Source organism: Rhineura floridana, chromosome 1 (genome assembly GCF_030035675.1).
Source record: "Rhineura floridana isolate rRhiFlo1 chromosome 1, rRhiFlo1.hap2, whole genome shotgun sequence".
Classification (NCBI taxonomy): Eukaryota; Metazoa; Chordata; class Lepidosauria; order Squamata; family Rhineuridae; genus Rhineura; species Rhineura floridana.
This window is the reverse complement of record NC_084480.1, coordinates 175,962,758-175,981,761: the sequence shown is the minus strand read 5'-3', so window position 1 is coordinate 175,981,761 and position 19,004 is coordinate 175,962,758. Positions and strand designations below refer to the sequence as shown.

The 19,004-nt window shown below is 40.4% G+C and overlaps 1 protein-coding gene across 4 annotated transcripts in view; it reads right to left on the bottom strand.

Annotated features, from left to right (window-relative positions):
- Nucleotides 1-19,004, bottom strand: part of KIAA0232 (KIAA0232 ortholog) — a 52,610-nt gene that overhangs the window by 2,761 nt on the left and 30,845 nt on the right. For all 4 annotated transcript variants that reach the window (XM_061587384.1, XM_061587367.1, XM_061587395.1 and 1 more), the window contains exons 3-11: nucleotides 18,126-18,263; nucleotides 15,907-15,973; nucleotides 14,045-14,129; nucleotides 9,482-12,752; nucleotides 6,059-6,167; nucleotides 3,539-3,640; nucleotides 3,148-3,210; nucleotides 2,814-2,912; nucleotides 501-598 (exon numbers count right to left, since the gene is read on the bottom strand). In XM_061587384.1, the coding sequence (XP_061443368.1) occupies nucleotides 501-598; nucleotides 2,814-2,912; nucleotides 3,148-3,210; nucleotides 3,539-3,640; nucleotides 6,059-6,167; nucleotides 9,482-12,752; nucleotides 14,045-14,129; nucleotides 15,907-15,973; nucleotides 18,126-18,263 (4,032 nt within the window). The remainder of the gene's footprint in view (nucleotides 1-500; nucleotides 599-2,813; nucleotides 2,913-3,147; nucleotides 3,211-3,538; nucleotides 3,641-6,058; nucleotides 6,168-9,481; nucleotides 12,753-14,044; nucleotides 14,130-15,906; nucleotides 15,974-18,125; nucleotides 18,264-19,004) is intronic.

Genomic DNA, 19,004 nt, shown 5'->3' with positions numbered 1-19,004 from the left:
AAGGGCATGCTTACTAAGTCCCCCCACCTTCAGCCCTTTGCACAAGTTGAGGATCAAACTTTTGAAGCAGGGAGCCACTTGTACTTGTGAAGGCTCCCTGTGCAATTTAGAACCCAAACATTCCAGAGCTTGTCCTTGCTTGCATGCTGGTTTTGCACATGAGTAGAACACCTGAAGAGGGCTATGGAATTCTTTGGATCTGAGCCTTTAAACTTTTCATTGAGAATATCTCTACCACAAACTTACAGACTAAAAGGATGATTCTCATCCCATTCCTGATCTTATCGCTATCTTACAAGAAATATGGCATGGCTTTATTCAGCTGAAATAATGTATTTATTTTAGATGAATCTGTCCTATTCTGGCAATATTAGATGACAGTAAATCCTTTTCATTCCTAACCCTACAAAGAGGGGAAATTCTGAATTCTCTCTTTTACCTTATTTCCAAGTATGATTGCTATGGTGAAATAGATGCCATAACCATTTTTTTAAACTTACCATGTTAAAATCTAGAAGATGTTCCTCACTGTGCGGCATTGCTTTTATATCTGTGAATTCTCCAACACCATTCTCCCTCTTGACATTTGTACAGCATTCTTTCAAAGTTTTATTTCAGAGGGGGAGGGGGAAGAGAAAACACAATTCCATTACAAATGTTTTTTTTAAAATAGTTACATTTAATATATCTTTATGATGTGCTAAATAAAAGTCTCTGGTTAGGACAATGACAATGTCAAAAGACAAGCAGAACTGCAATGCAGGCTAGTGAAGGAAACAGAGGTGTCCCTAGCCAGTTCAACTGGTCAAATGACTAAACAGCTGTCATGATTTAGAAATATTACTACTTGTACCTTATTTTTTGATATCTTATTTTCATTTTTGCCCTCTTGTTCAGGCCAGTTCCATGATGCTGCCATGTCGGTGCTTATAATGCCCACTAATTATGGACACGAACATGTGATGGTCAAGACACCGTGATGCTGTCACAGAATCCAGTCTAAAAACACAACGCACATGCATGCACCCAGGAAGAGTTCACAGTGTCTACTCATCAGAGCCACTCATAGCTGTATGGATAGGAGGACAGCAAGTGATATTTGCAACTGGAAGCTCAAACACTATGGCAGCTTACAAAGTAACCCTTTGCCAGATAAGCAGCCACACCCGGACAGAGAAGGAAGGATTACCATTCCAAATCTCAGCAGCCAGCCTGCATACAGAACATATACGTAGGTAACAGGCCGCCCAGGAGATAGTATCTCAACAGCACTGAAACCCAAGGATTCCACATAGACAGTGTGCACTTAATAGCACACATGTTGGATATTGGTGTCTGCCCTCCCCTTGTAAAAGGCTTGTTTCCCCCACAAAGACATGGAAGAATGCATATTAAAAAGTGAGGAGACAACACTTTGTTTTAGCTGACGGCTCAGTGAAAAAAAGAGTTATGGTACTGTGAATGGGAGATGAGAGTTCCAATAAATGAGGCTGCCATGACACTAAGCAAACCCTGTGGCACCTGCCACAAATAATGATTTGCACAGAAAAGGGAGAAGCTGCAACACTGAAGCCCAGTCCTTCCACCCCTAAGAGCAACTGCCACAAGAACAGACAGAAGCGGAGCTCATTATGGGATTTTTGTACTCTCTCAGAGCTTAGCCCAAGACATATTCCCTTCCCCTCATCCCCGAGAATGCGGTCCAAAGATGTCAATCATATTGTCTAGTACCAAAGAGGCCTTATGTAAGGCTGTAGTTAAATGGAATACCACATAAGCAGTACATAAAAAGATCCCAGATTATCTCTTGCTACAGACTGGCAAGACAAGACACTGGAAAGAGCTGCCTCTCCCCTACAGTTCAGGAAAATGTACCATCATACAGACTGGCAAGGACACAAACCAACATTCAGGTAACTGCCCGACTCACTCATGCCCAGGAACATCTTCCATTTCATCTAGCCCTGGTCACTACATTTAGCAACTTTTATTCTCCCATGCTTGTTTTGATGATAGCCTGTTATTCTTCATAGACATTTTGTTATCAGGGCCAGCCTGACATTTTGCTGCCTAAAGCAGTAAATGGTGCTCCCACACCCAGTCAGGGTGAACAGTACTCAAGGCTAGTCAACTTTGTTTTGGCAGAAAATCAATCTCAAAAGTAAAATTACAATGACAGAGAACAATTTGCTGTGCATTCATGACACTCAAGATGAGCTGGTTGAGACAGCCAGTTCAGTCTGCTCAATGGGAGGGCCAGACTTGTTGTCCATTTTCCCCTCCACATAATGGCAGCAGTACTGTTTATCATAGTAACATTAACAGAGAAGGAGGGAGAGTTAGGGCGACACAGAATTGTTGGGACTGCCTCCCTTACTGGTGCTCCAGTAGTAAGGCCATGGGTGATACACAGACCTTCAACCCTGATGGGCTGTTGTGGTGGATAATCCCTTCCACTGTATGCCTTCTGATGACATCTGAGGTGAGTAATAAGGGGAAGGGTTTCTTTAACTGCTAAGCCATCCTAAGAAAAGTGATTCAGCCACAGATTTTATCGAACGGTATTAGTTGTGGAGTGAGGTGTGACAGTACCACAGAGTGGGGGTTGCCACATTTTCACAGGATTCCTATGCCTTTGAAAACAGCATTAATAGACAGAGGGGCAAAGCAGTGCAATTTCCCCAACATTATATCCCTACGCTGAGTACAGTTGCACCTACTGCCACTCTGCCTGTCATATAGCTTTCAAGGGCACAGAAACCTTGTAGGAACAAAATGGTGGTAACCGCAGAGAGAAATAGTTGGCTTCTCACTGGTGGTTGCTGAAGCTGTAGACATCCCTTGTGGCCTGCATGTCATGGCTTGTGAGGAACATTCTTGCTTCTTTATATGTGGGATGGCTGCCTGGTTGCCTGTGGGTAGAAAAGAGAAACATGGGGAAGGTGACACAATTGACATCACCTGTGACCCAGGCAATGAGCAGTAGTAAATGAGAATGGGCACCATCACTTAAGAACCTTTCCATTCTACTTGCCTCTGCCTGTTTCCTTCTCCTTCCAACAACAATACACTTGCCTATTAGCTCTCCCGGTGTCTATATTTGGAAAGTCCCGTTGGAGATAACATGGCTCTGGACACAATACTTACTCTTCAAATGTACAGAGTCTCTCTCCAGTGACTGTTCTGCTTCAACATGTCCTGGTTCTGATTCTGCAAGGAAGAACACATCATAGGAGTTTGGCTGGCATTAACAGAAAGGAGGAGTAGATTGGTTGGTTTTTACTAACAGGGGGCTGCCCTTCCCATTGCCTTTTCCACTGCATGGGGGGCACTCTCTGGTTACTCTGCATCCTGTTTGGGAAAGGTAGTCTAGCTATTAAGTAAGGGAAGGTTCTTCAGCCATTTTAGACTCTTTCTATATTCTAGGCCACGGGTGCAAGGGCTTGCACCTTGTGGGGTACTTACAAGGAATAGATTATGTTCAGGAATCTTTGAGGTACCATCCCATCTCTGGTTGTCCACCCCCCACCCCAATTACCTATGCGAGGTGGCTTGTCCTTTAACCTCCAGCTGCAGCAGAGTTGGGATTCCTGGTGCATGTGTGCGTCTGGAGTCCGGAAGCAGAGCACCTGTAAGGGGTCTGAGAACATAAAAGTTACCCATCTATCTTTCCTATATTTGCTATTAGCATTGGTGCTGTATTGTTCATACAGGCGAGCAGGTGGTGGGTGGGCAGGCAGCAGCGACAATGTGGGAGACAGGTAAGCATTTGAGGTGGGGCAAAAGCAGCAGCCTGGACAGGCACGATGCCAGTAAGCTGCCTTAACAGGGTGGCAGTGAGTGCCTGGGGGGGTGGCATTTTGGGTGTTGCCTGTGTGTGTGTGTTTGGGAGTCCTGGGGGGTTGAGAGTCCATGTGTGGGTATATATATGTGTATGTGTATATGTATGTGGGGTTGGTGGGCAAAGGATGCAGGAACAAAGCCCCTAGTATAAAATATTTCTTAAAAAGGTAAATGCATCATATGTTCATCCAAAATAAGGCAGTTAGGATTCTTCCCATTGTTTCATTCTTTCAATCTCAAGCTGAACCAAATCAGTATCAGGTAAACACAAGTGGGTCCTGCAACAAAACTTTGCAGTGTATCCTCAGTCCCTTACAAAAGTGCTCCTGTTCAGGATTCTTGCCAGCCAAACAGACAGGCTCTCCTTCAGGGAATTATAAGATGAACTGGCCTGACTGAGCCCCTCTCATTCTCCCCGGACCGTTTCCAATTTTTCTTTTCAAACTGGTGATGTTCTTGGAGACCACTGAGTGTGCTCAGTCCTCATTGGGCTTTTTTTTAATAGGGAAAATTATCTCCTTTTGGTATTTTTGAAACATGTCTGTACCTCTGCATATCTTTGATTCACCAAGCATGCTCTCATGGGTGCTACTCTGGCTCAAATCCTGTTGGCACTCAGCCATGTGTATTCACTGTTAGAGGAAACATGAGACCTGCAACGAAGTGTTGGTAGAGTATTCTCCCTTCCTAAGAGGACTAGGTAGCCATTCCCTTCAATCAGGATATTCTCCTCTTTCCCCTTGTCCATTTCAAATTTTCCAACCACCATCCAACACTCCATAGTTACTGAGCATCATCAGTAAATACCTATTATTTGCCCTATTATTTTTTTAAAGCTTTTTTTTTTGTACTTCTGCAAACAAGGTTAGGCAAAATCACCTGCCAGGCTCTCCACACTCTGGTGAGTAAATGAGGTGATCACAATGCTTTCAAATACATGGCTCAAATTAAAAAGGTACAGAGAATGGTGATTGGCTCTGCTTCCTCCTCCTCACCTATGCTAATCAGAGCAAGAAAAGAACCCACTGAGGGCATGGAGGATGGTGTGTAAGCTTTCAGTGTCACAGAAAGAACAAAAAAAAGTAAGTGAGGAAAAGAATCAAACAGAGGTGAAGTAGGAAGCCAATTTAAATGTAACACTCCTTCGTAAGATTGTTTGCACTTCTAATTTAAAGCTAGAAGTTGCATTTCAGCTAGCTGAAGAATCGTTGTTAAAACTGTGTGTGTTTTACAAGTAAAACGTAAGCAGTAGGAAGTAAAGCACCACCAAGTTCAATGAGGCTTACTCTCAGGGAAGCACACGTAGAATTGTAGCCGTACCACAAAAAAGTTTGGTCTTTGAAATAACACAGGACTCCTTGAAATACTGGTTATTCTTAAAGAAAAAAGTATTAAATAGGCCAAAATCCACATGTTCCCATATTCTGAGGTTTATACTAGAAACATTCACATTACGGTTTTTAAACATTTTAATATATAGAATGGCATTAAATGCTAGTCTTAGTCAGAGTAGACCCACTGACATTAATAGACAAAATTAACTAAGGTTCATTAATTTCAATGAGCTTACTCTGCATGAGACTTAGGTAAATACAACCAATAGTCCTCAAAACATGAAGAAAAAAAACCTGTTAAAAACAGTGCAATTAATTGGAAGTTAAAAGTTTAAAAAATCATGTAAAACTGTAGCTATATAACTCCAGTTTTTATCAAACAATACAGTGTTGATAAAATGCTTATAGTATTGTTGTGCTCTGTGAAAAGTTAGACATAATTTGTAGGACACCCCTCCCCGTCTGAAACATCTCAGAACTTGCCCCTAATGTGCCAATGCCTCCCTTTTGTTTTTCCTTTGCTCCATTGTAGCTCCATTCTCTGTCAGCACTCACCACCTCAATTTGCTATTAGAGAGTGATGATGCAGACCACTTGTTAGATGACAGCTAAGATTAAATACAGGTGACCATTAGTTTTCTTGGTATGCATGTAACTATTTGGGTAACCTAATCAGAAGCATCATCCTGTCAAGTGTCTTTTTTACCACACTACTGCAGTGGTAAGAAAGTATGGGAAGCAGATGAATGGCAAAATTTTCCTGAATGTGGCTGGTATACTAAGTTGTTACAACTTGGTACATGCTCATCTGTATTCACCTTCTATTTCAGCCCAACTGTAAAGTGTTCAGTCCATTTTTAAAAAGTTAAAAATGCTGCTACCTTCATATTGTGATGCAGGAAAGAGTGGTGTATAAAGAGCTTTCTCCCACCAGCACTGTTTCGCTTGATTGTAGCTGATTTTCTGAAGATCATTATTCAATATAGGAAACTGTTTTGAGAATAATGGTATTTTAGTTTAAGGCATAGAACACCACACTATGCTACACTTCTGGTTATAGATTAATCTGTCACCAAAATAAGTTTCGATGCTGTTAAAAAATTACAATGGCAAAGTAAGCTTTTTCATAGACTGGCTATATGCACAAGTTCTACTAAAACTTATGCAATGCAATCTTATGCATGTTTACTCAGACATCAGTCTCACTGAGGTTTACTCCCAGGTAAACATGCATAGGATTTCAGAAGCAGAGTATTTTCTTGAGCAGTTTTAGTGGATGATGCTTAATCTTAGTTATGAAAATTCTCTGGAAAACCCAAGTAGTCTTGCTCTGCATTTTTTGGCTGCATATTTTCATATTCAATTGCAACTCTCTCTTCCTCCTACTTTTGCTAGAAGCCAAAAGATTAAAGACTTTTTGGACTGGACAAAAAGCTTAACAAAGCCTGATGCCTAGGCAAACGATTTCCAAGAAGGAAGTGTTGGAGCTCAACACACCATCACTTCCTACAAGATCAAAGGCATGGCATCTCTACAGGCTCCTTATACTTCTCCTCCATATACTCATCTATGAGCAGGTTTCATTTTCCCTTGCAAATTCATCTTCAGCGCAATATTTAAAACAAAATTATACTGCTTTTCGAAAGGAGTTGAAAAATTTAGAGAAGTACATAAAATATGGGACATGTCCAGTTCGAATTATTGATTTTGCTTGAGAGACCGGGATAAAGCAATCATCTATATAAAGCAGGGATAGGGAATCTTTCAGCCTAGCATTCCCTCAAGACCAAACTTCTGGGGGCCACACAACATTAGTGGCCTTAGCTCATTCACACATATCCATCCATACACACTTGCATTCTGTCACCCAATTCTCTCCCCTTCCTTTCATCATCCAATAATCTTCTCATTCATTTTCACCATACACGCACACACACCTATTTGCCTATCAACCATTCTTTTACATCCCCCCCATCTAGATATCTAGTTATTCAGTCACACATAATCTCTATTTCCAGCACTGTGTTGTTCTTTTAAGAAACATCCAAGGGGTTGTCCTTCTAAGAAGCTTGGATGCTGCAGTTGTTCTTAATCGTTTGTTAGACAAAGGAATTGAAGGCAGCTTTAGAGATTTAATTTTGGCGATCTGGGCAGCTGTTACTATCTTCCTTCTCATGTTTCCACCTGAAGAGCCAGATGCAATGGGAAACTTGAAGAGCTTCCTATATATTAAGAAGTGAATTGGGTAATGTTTTTCTTCTCTGCTCCCAGCAGCTTGCTTCGAGGGTGGGGCAAGATTGCGGAGGAGAGAAAAGGTAATGGGCCACACAGAACCCTCTTGGGGATGTGGGGTGCAACATAAAGGATTGCTAAGCTGAACTTGCAATATGGAAAGACATCTGATATTTCTCCTAGATACCAGGATGTGACACTGAAATGACAAGTCAGGAGGAGAAAAGCAGAGGGCTTTTATTCCAGACATTCTGAGGATAAGAAAAATATGAATGTAAAGGCAAGGGAAGAGGCATGGGTTTGGTGCCGTCTCAGCTTATGTAGGTGGGGGCAGTGATTAAGTTTATCTGAATTATACCAGATACCAGGGACAGGGGTCAGTTGCACTTGGGGGCTCCTGATCAGGAACTCTGGAGTGCAGCCAATCCCAGCAAGAGTTGCAGGCAGTGCAGATCAGCACTTTCAGCAGGGCTTGTTTGGCCCAAGTGGAACCAATACCAGTGGGGATATTTGGCACCAAACTTAAAAGGCTTGCTAAAGAGCAACTGGGAGCACAGTTTAAGACTCCCAATTGTTCCACAGCAGCTGTATCTTTATTTGGTCCATACCTGGTGTCATATGACAATTCATGTAGGTGTAGTTTGGGGAAATGGACTCATAAGCCAAATTAGAACCCTTGCTGGGCATAATTTGGCCCCTGGGCTGACAATTGCTCACTGATGTTAATAAGGCATTAAATAACCAGTTTAAGCATTCTTATATGCAACGATAACTTTAGGGCTCAATCTCTATAGCACCCTTATCTCATGCTGGGAGACAGTACATTGTTCATGATCACTGAGCAAGCATCATGGCTGAGCTGTGGATTTAAACTCTCAGTTTTAAGTTGAACATCATATCCAGTGTACCACATTGCTTTGGCTCCCTTTCCTGGCATGGCAGTCTCTGCCCTCACCTCTCTCCTCAGCCTGCAAGCCCTTGCAGCATCCTCCTGTGCTGGGAGGCTCACAGAAGAGCCTTTAACAGAAGCCCCCATTTAAGAATGCTCTCTCTTTTCTTTTCTCCTTCATTCTGTGCTCCTACTTTGGCAGCTTTTGCAAGAAGCATGAAGTTAGCCAAGGGGACATCCCCAAGCAGCAGCCCATTTCTCAAGATGCAAAAGCGAACAGGAGAAGGCTTAGGATGAACACCAAAAATGGGGCTGGGGTCCTGCTCACATTTAAGACCTGTTTGGTGATTATAGGTGGAAAGCCACGTGTGTGGTCTTTGCTGCTCTGTAGTTCTCTGGCTTGGGAGCTTCAGAAATTCTCATCTCATACTGATAAAAGGGGCCATTTAAAAACCCACATGGCTAATACTTAATGCTATCATTCAGTTGGATCAGTACCATACATTTTAGGCAAGTCCTCCAATAAGCGCTGGCTAACTTTTTTCCCTTTCCTTCCAAAGTAGATTTATGCCTGTTTCAATAATTCTCTATTAATCCAGGTATTTTATTTTGGACTACCCAATTTAGACTATTTTAGTGAAACCACTTATTCGTCAGTTTATCCATCCCATACTTAGCTAGATATTTAAGGAGGAGGAAAAACACATAGTAATCAAATTAGGGAAAGAATTAATACCTGCTCTAAAAAATGTTCCCAAGAAAAGGAAAAGAACTGAGTAATTATTTTAGAGCACCTTGGAGTATTTGCACACAACCTTCCAACTGATTGATATAGTGCAACAATGTCACTGCCATAGGAAGGGCAGCAATAACAGGGGTAGACAGCAAGCTGCAAGACCACTCGTACAGTGCCTACTAATGGAGTCTCACTCTCTTAGCAGTTTGGATGTCAATCCTATCTCCCATTTTCCACTAGTGCTTTCCTGAGCACCCTTGAATTTACAAGCACATGAACACTGTTGATTGCAAACTTTATCTTTTAAGATTTTAATTTGATTTATACCAAACATGCCTTTTGCAATGGCATTAAGGGCTTGTTTATCTGGACAATGCTACCTCTTTATTGACAAATATCACACACGCGCGCACACACACACACAGAATACATCTCTGAAGAACATACCTCTTTCAACTCTGCTGAAGTAACAAGATTATCTTCATATGAATTCTCTCTATAATCGCAAGACTTGTCTTCCTCTTCTTGCGGTTCTACAACGTTGCAACTAGCTTTAGAGTTTTCCACAGCCATCACATCTTGCAGGTCTTTTATACCACACTCTAAACAAGAATTATCATTTTCTAATAGCAATATTCCAGATGATTCTTCCTGGGAATCCAGAGATGTCTGTGCACTCTTTTCCATTCCACACTTTTTTAATCTAGGAAGGAACTTTCCAGATTCAAGTTCCGATTTACCATAATAATGCCCTTCTTGTTCTGCATCTTCTTCCAGTGGTTTGAGATCTGCTTGTGGATCATCAAACACTTCTGCTTGAGAAGGGGCAGGAATATTCCCCTCGTCTTTCTCTGATTCAAAGTCAGATTCACTTCCACCACACGGAGAAAGTTCAGATGCAGAAATAGGGCGAAAATGAGTTCTAGGAGAAATTCGTATAGCTCTGTATTGTGTCCTCCCAGCACCACATATTCTAGGATGAAAAACTTCCCTATCAGAATCGGAGCAAAGAATAGATTTGGGTTTAAAGCAAGGGCTGAAGGACGCAATTCTTTCTGGTTCAAATGTACATTCTACATGAAGAACTTGCGAAAATGGATTATTCAAATCAAAGGAAGAGAATGAATATTCAAGACCAGACTCTTCACCTTGAAAATTACCACATGCTTCTAACAAGTCTTCATGGAAGATAAATGAAAAACCCCTATTTAATCCACGATCACCACACTTCAACTGCTCACTCTGTTCAAATGATACTAAGGGTCGCCATAATTGTCTGTGACCTGGGGCAAAGCTGTTTCCTGGTGTCATGAAAACATCTGTACCAGCTATTGTAACTACATCAGAAGCTGCACATTGCAGTAAGTTTCCTTTTGGATGGCTGGGTGGCACCACTGCCCACTCTCCATCACTGTTAAAAGTTTTGAGCTCCCCATACACACCACCAAGAATAAATGAACTTTCTTTATCTTGGTTAACTTCCCATGGTTTGGAGGGTGTAGTATAATCCCCACAATCCACTTTTGATAAATTGTTTGAAGCAAAAGCTCTTTTATCCAAATTCTCTTTCTGTCCTTCCCACAGATGATATTCCGATCTTTGCACTGCTTTGTTAGGATGCTGAAGAATTTCTACCTTTGCGTCGTTCAAACAGCAATAATGATTCACATCAGTTGAAAATAGCTCCTCTTCTATTCCATCTATTTCTATAATTGCTGCAGAATTTCTGTCTGTCATATTTGTCCAGATGTCTTTAATAACCCCTGAGCCATACTCATCTTCATGTGGACTGCTGTCACTACACACTTGTGTAGTTTCATATTCTTTATCATCAGCTTTTTGTTCTAACTGAATACCACAGATAGATTCTAGTTTAGATTTTTTTGTAAAAATTAAGGTAGGCATTTCTCCTAAAGATCTAGCCTGTTCCTGGCAAGTTTCCTCCTGCAAAAAATCTACAATTTCTTCATCTATGTAACCTGAAGTTACTCTGGGAACTACATAATTAATATCATCCGAGTTAAATTGAGGAGATTCTTCAAATGGAATATTTAGAGTCTCATTGTCTGAACGTGTTTCTTCAGAGTATGACCATGGACTACAAGTTCTTGTTGATAAATTAGAACAGTGTTCATTTTCATCAAAGGCACTATTTTTGGTCCATATTAACAATCTAGACTGTGTTTTCCCAAACATACCAACATTGCTACTAGAATCTGTATTTTCATTTCCCAAACTGAGTTTTTCAAAAGGAAATGGTAAGACAGAATTACTGCATTGCACTTCAAACACTGAAAAAGAATTTAAACCAGACCCTTCATTAGTATCTGAAAACAGCTCTTGATTGCCTGCAAGCATGTGAGAATTAAGCATTGTGCTGTCTAAAGGAGGAGAAAGTCTAACAGGAGAATCTCCTCCAAAGCTTTCCCCATCTGCATCACCAGAGCTAGAAGATGAACAGCACTCCCAAAATTGAGCTAAATTACTAAGATCTTGCAAGAACCATCCTTCAGCCCCAGTAGTGGCTGAATCTGCCCATATTGCACTTTCCCCTTGCAACTCCATTCCATCAAACACTATGCAACATTCTGCCTCAAAATTAGTCCCCTCTTTACTTTTCTGCCGAATCATATTCAAAATCCGACTTTCTCCTTCCATCTTGCCTGAGGCACCAGAATCCAACATGGATTGGTCAATATCCACTTCATAGAAGTGTGTTAGTTCTGACAGATGAACACCATCTAAGTGTATATCGTCCTCTGGTTGAGAACACATTGAGGTCCTAGTGAGGCCAATATCCTCATTTAGAACTGCAGGCATTTCCACAAAATGGCCATCGATGAAAGTACCTGCTGCGAGGTATGTTTTATTAATATTATTGTTGCTAACGCAGAGACCTTGCACCGATTCAGCTAATTCTTCTACAGCCTCCGATGTTGCATCACATGCATCTTGCCTGTTGCGGTACGTTGTCTCCAACTTACTTTTTCTACTCAGGGGAACAAAGTACTCTGTAATTGGCTCAGTATACCATAAGGGCTCTTCCTTATATTCTTTCTCATTTCTGCTATCAAAATATAGCTCTTTTCTCTCATAGTTCCCAGATTCTTTTCTTCTAATTTCTTTTAATGGCCGTTTACCTCTTTTACAGAGTTGTTTGATGGATCCACTGCTGCTGCCACCACCATGAAATTTTCTTTCAGCCTTCTCACCAAATTTTGCCAAATGCCTGCTCTGTCCATTCCGTCCTTTTTTACTCCGAACCTCCCTTGTTTTATGCCTGACTTTAATACATTTTGTATTTGCCTTTAATTCATCTTGATTACCACTAGAATCGGAACCTTCTTCACTGGAGCCAGAAGACCAGGATCGGGGACGTATCTTTCCCTCAGATTTATGTCGCACTTGCTTTTTATATAAAGCAGGTTTCTCTTCAAATCTATTTCCAAATTTATTCTCTTTTTCTATTTCATCTTTATCTTTTTTCTGTGTGGCTCTCTCATGTAGAGTGACATGTAGTTTGTTACCATTTCTCTCTTTGGATATTTCACTTTCACTAATACAGTCCTTTGGAGATGATGTATCTGTGCTAGTTGCTGGGGCAGTAGAAGAAGAGGAGGAGCTGGAGTAAGAACAAATTTTGGATTTATTCCATACTGTCATAATTTCTTGCAGGCAAACTGGTTTCTTGGAAAGAGGTGGAAATGCTTCATAATACCTGCGGGGGGAGGAAAAAAAAGATCAATACTAACTTTTATATGCTGGATTTCTGGAGGGAGGTGAGGAAGAAAGTGAGGTTTACCTATTTGGTAGATTGGGTGGCAGTAGCCAGACCACAAAATGGAACCAAAAGAGGCCCAGGAAGGATCAGGCCTCTAGACTCTGGCTCACACTGGTGAAAACAGGGGTATATATAAGGTATAGAAGCCTTTAGATTTGTTATGTACGTCTGACAAGGATTAACTCACCTAGGCCTTTCCCAAGTCTTGGTATGTCTCTGGGTGGCAGAGAAAGCCTACTCAGCACTGGGGGGAGGCTAGTATATTCTGAAGCCTCTGGGTTTCAATACACCTCTATATAACCAGACATGGATATGGCCCTCCCCTCGCTTCCTCACTGCTTACCAGTGGAAAGTGGATGACAGAGAAGGGGCAAGTGGAATGTCTCACAATACTCCTATACATATATTCTGTGTTTGAGATGGACGGGCATCAGGGAGAGCATGATTCATCATACCCAGCCATCCTGGATCATGTACATGCACAGAGGATCCAAGGTGTCACTGTGAGAATGGATGGGTTCTTTCTGCCACCTCTGAAAAGTTGTGTGAAGTGGGAGGCAGCAGGAAGGGCTCCACTCATGTCAGAAGGGGCACAGGGAGACCTCTGGAGCTACTAGGCTCCCAATGTTGTCATCAGATAGAAAGGGACAAAGAAGACAGGCTCATTTATAATTCATCCAGCAGGATGTCTGGACAGTTATCTTGTTATTTCTCAATGGCTGGTGTCCACTCATCACTATACTGCATATCATGAAAAATCCAAAGAGTGCCACTGAAGGTAACATGTTTGGCATGACAAAACTAACATCTCCAGGACAAAGGGTTGTGGTTCAGCCAATCAACAGCTTGTCGCTGCCTTTTCTTCTCATCCTCAGCAACTTGTTTGGTAGGATTGATGACAAACTGTATACCTGGGAAGCCTTAATAAATAACTGCTGTAATTTTGAGATATAGATGCTATTGCTTGAGGATGAAAGTCAATATTGCCCTTCATTTAAGCAAAAAGTAAGGAGGATCTGTTGTAATAAGCTGTGTTGCTCAGGTACTAAATAAAGTTAGATTTTAACAAAATGATTCCTATGCAGAAGGAAACATTTTAATACAAAATAAGAGACTGAATTCTTATTTTAAGGCAAGTAACTGTACTCAATTGCCTGTTTAAAATAGCACTTGCCTTTACATCTGCATACCAGAAAACAGGATACTTAAATTTAATGAAGGATACATACATTTCCACTTGATCCTTTGCTGCAGGAGATAAATCAACTTCAGGAGGCAAAGGGCCCTCAAGCTTTTTGTGAATCTTGTCCTCTGCTGTAAAAATAAAGAAAATCACCTGAAAATGTGATCTCAAACGTTCATGTCCAGTCTATCTCCTTAGTGTCATTATATTTACAATAATATAATTCTGTATGTACTAGCTTAAGCCCTTTAAAAAAGACCTTCCATAAAATGAAATTTGTCCTTTTCCAAATGTGATAAAATATTATCTGAACACACACAATCAGGGTGGGTTTGTTTAAATTATTGATTTAAATACATTTTCTTTTAATAAATGTATCTTCTAAAATATACTCGCATGTTCATGAAGGCATTAAATATACAGGATTTACAAAAAGAGCCTTCATATCAGCTAGGAGTATTTCAAAACTTTTGCTCAAGTAATCCATATTCCTTTTACAATTTAGTATTCTGCTTGGAGACAAGCTGGAGTAGTTACGAAAGTAATGGATTAATAAATTTCAAGGAAACCAAGCCAGTTTATTTACTTGAACTTTCCAGTAGCGATAGCTAGTAGATACAGATAAAAAATACAGATTGGTGGATAGAGTGGATTGGTGGATGGAGTAAAACACTTGGGGTTTGAGAACTGAACTAAACTGAGAGTTCAAATAGTTAAGAGCATTCATTCACCCAGACAGGCCTGGTTGTTTGTTTATTCATTCAATTTTTATCCCACCCTTCCTCCTGAAGGAGCCCAAGGCTTCAATAACATTAATGAGACACAACATGCCATTTTCTGGAGCCAATGCATGGACCCTAGTGGGATGCTGGCTTGCCAGTATCTGGCCCTTCGTATCAATCCCACAACTGTAAATACAATACTTTACTACAAATATCACACCTTAAGTATATAGCCTGAAAAGACAGATATTGAGGATGGATCCAGATGAAATTATTCATACTTAAGTCTCTTTGATTTCAATAATACTAAAGTTGATCATGGCTAACTAAAGTCCTGGTTTCAATGAGACCTAAGCATGAATAAATAAATCTGAATCTAATCCACTGTCATCATCATTCTCTCATTATTCACTTGAGTGATGATTCAGAGGTTAGAACCTATACTTAAACTTGCTTATGTTTAGATTTCATTTTAATCTAGGCTTAAAAAAAAGATAGTAACCTGATGTAATATACACTTATTTTCTTAGTTTTGTTATATTTTTTCAAGTGTATCTGCAGACTTTTAACAACCACCATTAGAAATCCTAGATTACACTGAGCTGATGTGGCACCCTCCAGATGTTGCTGGTCTACAACTTCCATCAGTCCCAATGATAAGGGATGATAGGAATCACAATTCAGCAATATCAGGAGGGCACGGTCACCCCTAGATTACATTCTCCCAATATGGCTTCATAACGTTTTTTACATAGTGTAAGGATCTCAATGTTACTAAGAAATGTCACACATTATGACCCAACATTACAGCTACAGTCCTGAAAGAATTTAGATATAGTTCTCACAAACAGCCAATAAAGTAGATTGTACTATTTCAGGCTGCAGTGGAGACTCACATGACTGAATGCTCTGCCATATAAAAAAACGCCTGTACTTACCAAACCAGTTGCCAGGGAAAAGGCTAGACTTCAATGTCTACATTTGGGGGGGGGGAGCACTTTAACATGTGAACTCTCACCAGCAATTGGAATGTCACGGTGCAAACCCAGATTTACCACCTCACTATTTGTGAGAACTGGACCTTATTCTAGTCTAGCAGGATCAGTACAATCATGTGAGGTATTGGCCTAATGCATCTCAGAAAGGTCTAATCCCTGAAATCATTTATTCTAAACGTTTCTCTCACCTTGTTCACTCTGGAGATCTTTCAGCCTGCAGCAGAGCTCCTCCACTAGAGTCTCGATCCCAGAGCTCTGTACAATGATAAAGCTTAAATTACTACCTGGCATTTACATAATAATTTCAAATATTGGAAGTGATTCACATACATTATTCGCAGAAATCTTTACAACAGCCCTTTAAGTATAGTCTTAGTATATATACACCCTACCCCAAGATAATGCTGAGAAAGAGAATAGTGGCTTGTCTCTAGCCAAATGGTTAACTTCTGTTTGCAGCATGATGAAGTAGACCCTTCCCCAGTATTTGCTCTAATCAAATTTGGAGCAACTGCAGCTGCTTTTAAACAAATTAGAATAGTCATGAATCTCAGTGTAATGTGTAGTTTGACCTTAAAGTCAGGGGTGTCAAACTAAAACAGAATGGATTGGAGGGCCACCTTACCCATTCAAAATATGCCTAAGGATCACACTTCTTTAAAACAAACAAACAAAAAGTCAGTATTTGTTTCAAATTCTGTCCCAATTAAACAAAAAAGGCAATTTCCAACAACCTTCTAATTTTGAAATACTAGCAATATTTCAGAGTTGGGACTACAGATATAGCAGTACAGTGGGGGACAGTGACCAAGCAGCTATATTTTACTTGATCCTCACATCGAATCACCCACTGCTTGTTTTCCTTAACATTTAGTCTACAAACTGCTCTACTTGAGTATTTCCAATCATTACTTCAACCCAATTCTCTAGCTCAAGTCTAGCCTTTAGCACAACCATCTAGATCATTGGTCTTCAACTGGTGGGACAAGATCCACTACTGGGTCATGGCCTGATCTAAGACTGGTCACAACAGCAGTACTACCACCATACAAGTACACGGTAAAAGAAATTAAGAAATGGGTCCCCAAATGCATGTTTGGCTTAAAGGTGGGTCCCATATCTAAAAAGGCTGAAGACTACTGCCTTAGATCCTATGTCCTACTGCAGTGGTGCAGAACCTCTGGCCCCTGGGCCTAATTAGATCCACCAAGCTGCTGAAGTTGGCCTGTAACAACATTCTGGCTAAGCCACACTCATCTGACATCAGGTGCAGTACAGGAAAAGCTGCAGTTGTATAAGAATGTTCATCACCCTGTGATCAAACTCCTGTTTCCTCTGCAGCAAGACTTGCATTCCATTTAAAAAAAAATGGCGTTGAATGCTAACTGCACTACTTTTGGGCAGATATCAAGTCCACTCAAAAGCTCTGATCCTTTGTTCCTTTACAGTGGCCTGCTGAAGACTGGCCACTTTTGGATCTGGTCCTCTGTGCAAAAGTGGTTCCCCACCTCTGCCTGACTACAACTCAGCTTGCAAATACGTCTAAGCACATGCATCCTGTTTACCCTTTCCTCCCCTTTTTATATCCCCTGTGCCAATTTTAAATTGTAAACTCCTTAGGGTAGTATCTTGTTCTCTAATATTCAGTAAAGCAGCATGTCCAATTATGGTGCTACAGAAACAACAGACATCTCTGCAAAGCAACCCAAAAAGCTTATTTAGAGCTATTAAAATTCCACATGGCAACTGAAAATTACATGTAACCACTACACCCTCTACATGCCCCATTTCTTATTGCTTCAAACTGCACAAGCTGCAGATGTGGGAGAAAAAACCTATCCTGGGTGCATTCTTTGTTGCAGAGTTTATACAGAAGTAAATTTACACCATAGGCTTTCTAGGACATTGTTTGCTACTGTGCATGTGACAATGTCCCCAAATTTCAGCCACTCATCATTTACAATTTTCTCTCTGTAAACAATAAAGTCTTTAAAAACAAACAATTGATGTCTTGGGATATTTTGCCACCAGATGCTTTTTTTTTGTCCCAGCTAGCGTAACATACTGGAGTAAAAATGTTTCAATTTAAAAAAAAAAACTTATCCAAGTAAGCAGACTTAAGTGTCCTTCTACATATATGGAATTGTCTTGAAACATTTTACTATTCTAAAATACATTGGGATTTGGCTTGGGGTGGTAAAATATCCAAAATAGTGTTTGTATATGGTTTTCAGTTTTGGTTTAAGATTTCATGTTAAATCAGGTTATTCTGAAGGATTTATTGTAACTGAAGTTAACAAACATTTAAAATCAGGTTTAAATAAAAAGTGAATTAAATTTATCCACCCCAATACCAGAGTTAAGAATGAGAAGTTAAAAAGGATTCAATAGTAGTGCTAATTCTTACTTCATCAGAAGCAGAGCGAAGACACTGAACAGCAGCCTGTTTTTTCATTTCTTCTAGTGTTAGATCAGAACATTTTTTCTTACTCTTCCCCCATTTCTTGTAAGCTCCTTTTTCCCAACCCAGGAAGATGTCATTCTCCTAAAATAAATGAAGGAAATAATTAGTTAACAGAAGTATTTTACTGTATATTGTTTTAAGATGCTGAAGGCTTTTCTAGCAGGATGGCACAAATACCAGGCGAGAGAAAGAAGCACAAGTACATACATGGGTTCCATTATCCTATCTCTTACCCTCCTGACTCTTAGTTTTGTTTATAGTACATATTTATACCCATCCTTCAAATAAAGTTTGCCAGTACAACTTTACAATAAAGGTAAATGGAAATGAACTGCCTTCAAGTCTACACAGATGTAAAAATGCCTACGTGAATAAGCATCAAAGCTACATCAAAGTAAGCTGCAGGAAAGCCTCACTGGGAAAAGTATTCCAGAAATGGAGTGCAACCACAGAGAAGGCTCTTCCCCTGATCACTACCTGATATACCTGTGACAGCAGAGGCGGCAAAAAGAAGGTCTCTAAAAGGTAAGCTCAGTGCCCAGGTAGACTTATAAGGAGACAAGTGATCCATTATATATCCTGCCTGTAAGCGGTGAAGGACATTTAAAAAACTAAATGATCAGGAACCAGTACAGATTTTGGTAGCTTCAGAATGTGTCTCCAATGCCTGGTCCCGGTTAGTGTGGAAATTTTGAAGTGCCTTCAAAAAGCAGCTGGATATATAATGCAGTACAACTAATCTAATCTGCAGAATACCAAAGCACAAATAACTAAAACTAGGCTGTCCCAGCAGTTGGCATACTAGCCAAAGCTGATAAAGGT